General features: G+C 50.7%; 1 protein-coding gene across 2 annotated transcripts in view; it reads left to right on the top strand.

The window, feature by feature from the left end:
• PHKA1 (phosphorylase kinase regulatory subunit alpha 1) overlaps positions 1 to 9,094 on the top strand; it is a 187,818-nt gene that overhangs the window by 187 nt on the left and 178,537 nt on the right. For both annotated transcript variants that reach the window (XM_073558789.1, XM_073558788.1), the window contains one exon: positions 15 to 117. In XM_073558789.1, coding sequence (XP_073414890.1) covers positions 40 to 117 — 78 coding nt within the window. In that variant the 5' untranslated portion in view covers positions 15 to 39. Of the gene's footprint in view, positions 1 to 14; positions 118 to 9,094 lie in introns of those variants that run through there.

The following is a 9,094-nucleotide window of genomic DNA, read 5'->3' as shown; positions in this document are numbered from 1 at the left end:
TCTGTACTCCGTAGGTGGCCCCGGCAGAGCCGCACAGTCATGAGGAGCCGCAGTAACTCCGGGGTGCGCTTGGACCGATACGCCCGGCTGGTGCAGCAGACCATCCTGTGTCACCAGGTGAGCGGGGGGGGGGTGTGTGGACCTACAGCTGCTCTGCCGCCCACCCGCTGTACAGCGCGCACTCTCAGCTGGACACTACTGCTGCATACACGGTGCAGCTCCCGGCTGTCCTAGGTGTCTCTGTGACTGTCTCCCCTTCCCCTGGGGGGCCTCTTGTGGCTCTGTCCCCTTTCCCCCCGGGGTGGGGTCTCTGTGGCTCTGTCCCCTTTCCCCCCGGGGTGGGGTCTCTGTGGCTCTGTCCCCTTTCCCCCCGGGGTGGTGGCCTCTTGTGGCTCTGTCCCCTTTCCCCCCGGGGTGGGGTCTCTGTGGCTCTGTCCCCTTTCCCCATGGGGGGGGCCTCTTGTGGCTCTGTCCCCTTTCCCCCCGGGGTGGGGTCTCTGTGGCTCTGTCCCCTTTCCCCCCGGGGTGGGGTCTCTGTGGCTCTGTCCCCTTTCCCCATGGGGGGGGCCTCTTGTGGCTCTGTCCCCTTTCCCCCCGGGGTGGGGTCCTCTTGTGGCTCTGTCCCCTTTCCCCCCGGGGTGGGGGTCTCTGTGGCTCTGTCCCCTTTCCCCCCGGGGTGGGGTCCTCTTGTGGCTCTGTCCCCTTTCCCCCCGGGGTGGTGGCCTCTTGTGGCTCTGTCCCCTTTCCCCCCGGGGTGGTGGCCTCTTGTGGCTCTGTCCCCTTTCCCCCCGGGGTGGTGGCCTCTTGTGGCTCTGTCCCCTTTCCCCCCGGGGTGGTGGCCTCTTGTGGCTCTGTCCCCTTTCCCCCCGGGGTGGTGGCCTCTTGTGGCTCTGTCCCCTTTCCCCCCGGGGTGGTGGCCTCTTGTGGCTCTGTCCCCTTTCCCCCCGGGGTGGGGGCCTCTTGTGGCTCTGTCCCCTTTCCCCCCGGGGTGGGGGCCTCTTGTGGCTCTGTCCCCTTTCCCCCCGGGGTGGGGGCCTCTTGTGGCTCTGTCCCCTTTCCCCCCCGGGGTGGGGGCCTCTGTCTTTATTATGTTTTTTGCTTTTTTTTTTCCCTCTTGTTGGTGTCATTATTGACCTCCGTCTTGTTCTTCATCCTACCCGTTATTTGGCCTTAAGGCTATGTGCCCATGTTAGCGTTTTTAAACGCTCAGGAAATGGGTCTCCTTCCCAGAAAACATGCGGAAAAAAGCGCACGTTTTAGCGGGAAAAACGCACGTTTTTGATGCGTTTTTTTCCGCACATCTTCTGGGCTAAAGGAAATAGCCAAAAATGCGTGGGCTGTGTGCCCATGTTGCGTTTTTCGGGGTCAAACCGCATCAAAAACGCTTAAAAGAAGCATCCCATTCATTTTAATGCATTTTGGCCTTTTTGTGCCAATGGATGCGTTTTTACCGCTAAGGAAACGCTTAGCGGTAAAAAAAAACACAGCATGTTCATTAATTTCCGCTTAGGTCCGCGTTTTTGGCTATTTCCTATGGCCCAGAAGACACGCGGAAAAATACGCATCAAAAACGTGTGACAAAAAACGCGCGTTTTTTCCGCACGTTTTCTGGGAAGGAGACCCGTTTCCTGAGCGTTTAAAAACGCTAACGTGGGCACATAGCCTTATTGTTGGACATGTATGGATTACACAGGTTTTTGATTGTTTCTCAGCTGCTTCTTATGATCTGACCATTGCCGTATGAGGATGGCCGATGCCATCATAGTGCCGCTCTCACAGCCTTCTGTGTGTGGAGCTGGTCCGGCGATTCACAGTGGGCTAAGGCTGCCTGAACGCTGCTTAGTGTATGGGCTGAGCCATTTGGTAGTGTGGAATTTTTTGTGTGGTTTGTCAGTCTTTGGCTTTTGTGTGTGTAATATTAGCTGACAAGTCTATGGCTGAATATGACCGCAGAACGCGGACAAGCCAAGCCTATGGCTGAATATGACCCCCGCCGCAGAACGCGGGCGAGCCAAGCCTATGGCTGAATGTGGCTCTCGCTGCAGAATGTGGACGAGCCAAGCTTATGGCTGAATATGTCCCCCGCAGCAGAACTCGGTCAAGCCAAACCTACGGCTGAATGTGTCGTCAGCCACAGAATGCGGATGAGCCAAGCCTATGGCTGAATATGACCCCCACCCCAGAACACGGACGAGTCAAGCCTATGGCTGAATATGACCCCTGCTGCAGAAAGCGGACGAGCCAAGCCTATGGCTGAATATGACCCCCACCCACCGCAGAACGTGGACGAGCCAAACCAATGGCTCAATGTGTCCCCCGCTGCAGAACGTGGACGAGCCAAACCAATGGCTCAATGTGTCCCCCGCTGCAGAACGTGGACGAGCCAAACCAATGGCTCAATGTGTCCCCCGCTGCAGAACGTGGACGAGCCAAGCCTATGGCTCAATGTGTCCCCCCGCTGCAGAACGTGGACGAGCCAAGCCTATGGCTGAATATGACCCCCACCCACCGCAGAACGTGGACGAGCCAAACCAATGGCTCAATGTGTCCCCCGCTGCAGAACGTGGACGAGCCAAGCCTATGGCTCAATGTGTCCCCCCGCTGCAGAACGTGGACGAGCCAAGCCTATGGCTGAATATGACCCCCCACCCACCGCAGAACGTGGACGAGCCAAACCAATGGCTCAATGTGTCCCCCGCTGCAGAACGTGGACGAGCCAAGCCTATGGCTCAATGTGTCCCCCCGCTGCAGAACGTGGACGAGCCAAGCCTATGGCTGAATATGACCCCCACCCACCGCAGAACGTGGACGAGCCAAACCAATGGCTCAATGTGTCCCCCGCTGCAGAACGTGGACGAGCCAAGCCTATGGCTCAATGTGTCCCCCGCTGCAGAACGTGGACGAGCCAAGCCTATGGCTGAATGTAGTCCTTGCTGCAGAACGTGGACGATCCAAACCTATGGCTGAATGTAGGGAATCCTGAACTGACAACTTCCATTTGCTATGTAGATGGCTCCGTCTGTCCCCATAAATGAGCAATACTGTCATAGGTAATGTCCTAACTCCAGCTGATAATACCGGATTCACCCATCACCATAGGCAATGAGAACACTGAATCCACCCATCACAGTAAGCGATGTCACAGCTCGCCTCTTCTTCCTCCTGTACAGTGACAGGTAACCTCTCTGTACCCAGCCAAGAACACCGGATCCACCCATCACAATAAGCAATGTCACAGCTCACCACCTCATCCTCACTTCACAATAACCTTTTGCACATGTTCAGTTGACTCAAATACGGAAGCATAGGACCCAAATTTGAATCTTATGGTTATGTACAAATATTTCCTGTTGTGCACATGTGTTATTTCCTGAAACAAAAGGAAGTATGAGTGTAAAAAAGCCCAGAGGCCGGTGTGAATACTAAGGGTATGTGCACACGCTGCGGATTCCGCTGCGGTTCCGGCCGCTGCGGACCCGCAGCAGTTTTAGCTGCGGTGTACGGTACCATTCAAATGAATGGTAACCAAAAAACGCTGTGTAGACGGTGCGGATTAATCCGCGCGGTTTTCCAGCGGTTTTGAAACCGCAGAAAGAATTGACATGTCAATTCTTTCTGCGGAATCCGCTGCGGGTTCCTATCTCCACCATTGTGGAGATGTTGAAACCGCAGGACCAAACCGCAGGCTAAACTGCAGATAAACCTGCGTTTTTTGCAAAATCCGTGCGGATTAATCCGCAGCGGATTCCGCAGCGTCTGCACACACCCTAAGATTTCTATTTTATTAATTGTAGTACAGATTGTGGATAATAGAAAAAATTGGAGTCCGGCTCAACAGGACTGGATTTTCCTTTTTTCTTTTTCGTTTTCCAAAGAAATTATAGTACATACAAAAGAAAAATTTCATGGTCGACATGACCCAGTCGACGCGTTTCGACGGCACTAAGCAGTCTTACTCATGATTCAAGTAGTCTTGCCATGAATAATACTGCTCAGTGCAGTCGAAACGCGTCGACTGGGTCATGAGGACCATGAAATTTTTCTTTTGTATGCACTATAATTTCTTTGGAAAACGAAAAAGAAAAAAGGAAAATCCAGTCCTGTTGAGCCGGACTCCAATTTTTTTTCTTTTATTCTTGATGTGAGGCCAGGGCGAGGTTGGGTGTCTGAGCCCCAGGTGGATGGGCATAGAGCAACTGGGTGAGCTGGAATCAAGTTTTTATAAATACAGATTGTGCTATGGAAAAAAAAACACACTTTTTTTAAAAATATGACAAATGTGATTTAATCCTTATAACTTTTTATAACTACCGTGCTAACACGGTACAAAGATATACCGTACATCTTTCCTGTATAACTTTTTGATGATGGTTTCTTTAGAATGATGTGTTAAGGACGTGATTTTGTTTACCTTAATAATTCATGCCTTTCATTCGGTGTATAATTCAGTCTGCCACTGTAAATATGCGAGACAAGACCACTGGCTTTGCGTGTGAGTTCATGAAATGACTTCCCTCCTAAATATCCCAGAGTCATCGGAGTGGTATTATTGAGACGTGGATGCCCTTCTGAACAGCAGACAACACGAAGTTACAGGGCACCGATTGCAGAGGTGCATAAAGTGAGGCTATGTGCACACGTTGCAGAATTGCCATGGAAATTTCCGCAACTCCCTGACGTGGGAAATACGCTAGAATTCCACATGCGTAATTCCCGCGATAAACTAGTGTTTTGCAAGCATAATTAGCTTGCAGAATGCTAGCGTTTTCCAAGCGATCTTTAGCATCAATTCAAAAGGGTTAACCAGCTCACCTGTCTTGGCTGGTGGTGTATAGGAAGCACAGACAGTGTTGTCCCATGTGCAAATATCAAAAAAAGAGGATTCCAGCTTCCATATAAGATAGAAATTTATTCAGGCATGAAATTGAAGCTCCAGACAAAACGCATCAGTGCAGCGTAAGAGGCAGAAGCAACGCGTTTTGAACAGACCGCTGTTCTTTTTCCAAGCTGAGGCAATAATACAAAAAGGGTTAACCAGCTCGCCTGTCTTGGCTGGTGATGTATAGCTGTTGGCAGCTTGGAAAAAGAACAGCGGTCTGTTCGAAACGCGTTGCTTCTGCCTCTTACTCTTACTCTGCACTGATGCGTTTTGTCTGGAGCTTCAATTTTATGCTTGAATAAATTTCTATCTTATATGGAAGCTGGAATCCTCTTTTTTTTGATCTTTAGCATCGCTTGCAAATCTAACAGGTTAGTCACACTTGTCAAACATAGTGTTTGACTAGTGTGACCAACTTTTTACTATTGAGGCTGCCTATGCAGCATCAGTAGTAAAAAGATATAAAGTTTTAAATAAAATTAAAAAATGGTGTTATTCTCACCTTTCGGCGTCCCACGCAGCGTTCCCGATCCTCGCGATGCTCCTGCCAACGCCCGTTCCCAGCGATGCCTTGCGACAATGACCTTTGATGTAGTGGTCTCACGATACCACTACGTCATCAAAGATCATTGTTGCAAGGCATCGCTGGGAACGGGACTTGGCGGGGAGCATCGCTGAGGCCTGGGGACGCGGCGGGGGACACCGAAAGGTGAGAATAACACTTTTTTTTTTTTTTTTTTTTTTTTTTTTACAGGGATATGATACCCAGAGTCCGGAGGACAGTCTCCTCTCCTTCAGACCGTGGGTACCATCCGCATATTTTCCGCTTACTTTACGCATAGTGGGCCTAGCCACATGCGGAAAGTAAGCGGAACAATGCATTCCTATGTGTGCGGAATTCCCGCGATTCCGCACAAAGAAAGCATGCTGCATATTTTTCCGCGATACGATTTTGCAGCGGAAAAATACGCAGCATTAGCACAGCATGTGTGGAATGTCATTGAATACAAGGGCTTGCTTATTTTATGCGTTTTCACGGCAAAAAAAACTCTGCAAAAACGCATAAAATATGCAGGAATTCTGGACATGTGCACATAGCCTTAAAGTCGCCAACACTTCCCTGACTCTGTAAATGTGGTGCTGTAATCCTCATCTCGCATAGCTGCACAGTGCTGGGAGCTTCATAGCATTGGTTTCCAGGCCTTGCATCACCAAGCACGATGCTAAACCTTCACTTGGAGCAGTGGAAGCTTGTATCTGGCAGTATGTCATACCAATTGTGTGCTATTCCAGCATGTATAAAGCAAGGTTCACAAGGCATGGTTAGGCTAGAATACGACCTACCTCGCAGAGGTATGACAACTTCTATGAGATGAAGTACAATGATTAGTGCTAGTCAGGCCCAACATCAGGGTCTGACCTCACAGCTGCTGCTGGGTGGGGGCCCATGGAGCGAAGACGGCATCTGCTGGACGGGGAGTGAAGACGGTGGCTCTGGACGGAGCGGAGGTGGTGTTTGCTGGGCGGGGGCCTGTGGGGCGGAGTTGGCCGCTGCTGCTTGGAGGCCTGTGGAGTGGAGGGGGCGACTGCAAGTGTTATAAAATAATGTCTGCAACACATCTATTAAAGTGAAGATGTGGCCAACCCCTTTAAATGCATATTGGTAATTACTTTATGAAGATTGAGTGCATTGTTACAATGGTAAGACGTGTGTGTCCAGTAATAGTTGCTGTATTAAAGGGGAGCACATCCCCTTATTTAGGACAGGAGCACTATCGTCCCATCTGGGGGGATACCCTGTCCACACAAGTGTTCTATATTATCACATTTCCCAATTACAACCACTCTACCAGGCGCTGATGTGTGGGGCAATTATCGCGGTCGTCCTACAGATAGTGAAGGTCTATTGGCCCTTTACAAGTTCTGTCCCAGAAGGAGTGATGTCACAGATAATTGGGTGAAGATCTACAGACGGAAAGGTCCAAGTCTTTATTTAGAGATTTCCATAGACGTCAGCTAGTGGTGTAGAAGGGATATGGCATGCAGGATGTTTGTCCTCGCCCCTTTCTTCAATTGGTACTTTTGCTCTGATAGGTCCCTTACCTCCTTCCCTCTACACAGAATCTCATCAGTAGCTGCCACCATCTCCTCTGTGATGTGAACGTCTTCACTGAAGACAGATTTCACCTCAGGATTGAGAATTTTGATAATGACTGACCAGTCCTGGCCAAGAAGATTTCTCAGATACCACATATTACAAAGTTGCTTATTTTCATGTGAACTACTGATTTATGAAATAAAAATTACTACTGTTGTGTTTTAAAATATAGAACAAAGCAAATGTAGCAATCTACTCTGCTCTGTGGAATGATCTTCCCAATGATGAGCCCCATACCCTTGCATTTACTTGTGTAGGCGACCATTGATGAGCCCCATACTCCTGCATGTAATGAGCCTCTTCTACTTGTGGAGGCGACCATTGCTGAGCCCCATACCCTTGCTTGTACTCATGGAGCCGACCAATGATGAGCCCCATACTTCTGCGTGTACTCGTGGAGCTGACGATTGATGAGCCCCATAACTTATACTCATTTAGCCAACCATTGATGAGCCCCATACCCCTCCTTGTACTTGTGGAGCCGACCATTGATGAGCCCCATACCTCTGCATGTTCTTGTGGAGCCGACCATTGATGAGCCCCATACATTTTTGTGTACTCATGGATCTGACCATTGGTGAACCCCATACCCCTGCGTGTACTTGTGTAACTGACCATTGATGAGCTCCAAACCCCTGCTTTTACTTGTGGAGCTGACCATTGATGAGCCCCATACCCTAGCTTGTACTGGTGGAGGCAACCATTGATGAGCCTCATTCCGCTATGTGTACTCATGTTGCCGACCATTGATGAGCCACAATACCCCTGCATGTATTCATGGAGCTAACCATTGATGAGCTCCATATTTTTTGTGTACTAATGGAACTGAACATTGATGAGCCCCATATTCCTACTTGTACTTGTGGAGCCGACCATTGATGAACCACATACCCCTGCATGTAATGAGCCCCGTACTCCTGCGTGTACTCGTGGAGGGGACCACTGATGAGCCTCATACTCCTGCTTGTACTTGTGGAGCCGACCATTAATAACCCCATACTCCTTCTTGTACTCGTGGAGCAGACCATTGGTGAGCCCCCTACTCCTGCTTGTACTTGTGGAGCCGACCATTGATGAACCCATTACCCCTGCATGTAATGAGCCACATTCTCCTGCGTGTACTTGAGGAGCCAACCTTGATGAGCCGCATACTGCTGCGTGTAATTAGCCCTATACTCCTGCATGTACTCATGAAGCTGACCATTGATGAGCCCCATACCCTTGCTTGTACTCGTGGAGCCGACCATTGATGAGCCCTGTACTGCTGCTTGTACTCGTGGAGCCGACCATTGATGAGCCCTGTACTGCTGCTTGTACTTGTGGAGCCGACCATTGATGACCCCCATACCCCTGCTTGTACTCGTGGAACCGACCATTGATGAGCCCCATACCCCTGCTTGTACTTGTGGAGCCGACCATTGATGAGCCCTGTACTGCTGCTTGTACTTGTGGAGCCGACCATTGATGAGCCCCGTACCCCTGCTTGTACTCGTGGAGCCGACCATTGTTGAGCCCCGTACCCCTGCTTGTACTTGTGGAGCCGACCATTGATGAGCCCCGTACCCCTGCTTGTACTTGTGGAGCCGACCATTGATGAGCCCCGTACCCCTGCTTGTACTTGTGGAGCCGACCATTGATGAGCCCCGTACCCCTGCTTGTACTCGTGGAGCCGACCATTGTTGAGCCCCGTACCCCTGCTTGTACTTGTGGAGCCGACCATTGATGAGCCCCATACCCCTGCTTGTACTCGTGGAACCGACCATTGATGAGCCCTGTACTGCTGCTTGTACTTGTGGAGCCGACCATTGATGAGCCCCGTACCCCTGCTTGTACATGTGGAGCCGACCATTGATGAGCCCCGTACCCCTGCTTGTACTTGTGGAGCCGACCATTGATGAGCCCCGTACCCCTGCTTGTACTTGTGGAGCCGACCATTGATGAGCCCCGTACCCCTGCTTGTACTCGTGGAGCCGACCATTGATGAGCCCCGTACCCCTGCTTGTACTCGTGGAGCCGACCATTGATGAGCCCCGTACCCCTGCTTGTACTCGTGGAGC

Source organism: Dendrobates tinctorius, unplaced genomic scaffold, assembly GCF_039654945.1.
Source record: "Dendrobates tinctorius isolate UK_male_01 unplaced genomic scaffold, ASM3965494v1 ptg000258l, whole genome shotgun sequence".
Classification (NCBI taxonomy): Eukaryota; Metazoa; Chordata; class Amphibia; order Anura; family Dendrobatidae; genus Dendrobates; species Dendrobates tinctorius.
The sequence above is the reverse complement of the archived record's forward strand: the minus strand, read 5'-3'. Positions and strand labels throughout refer to the sequence as shown.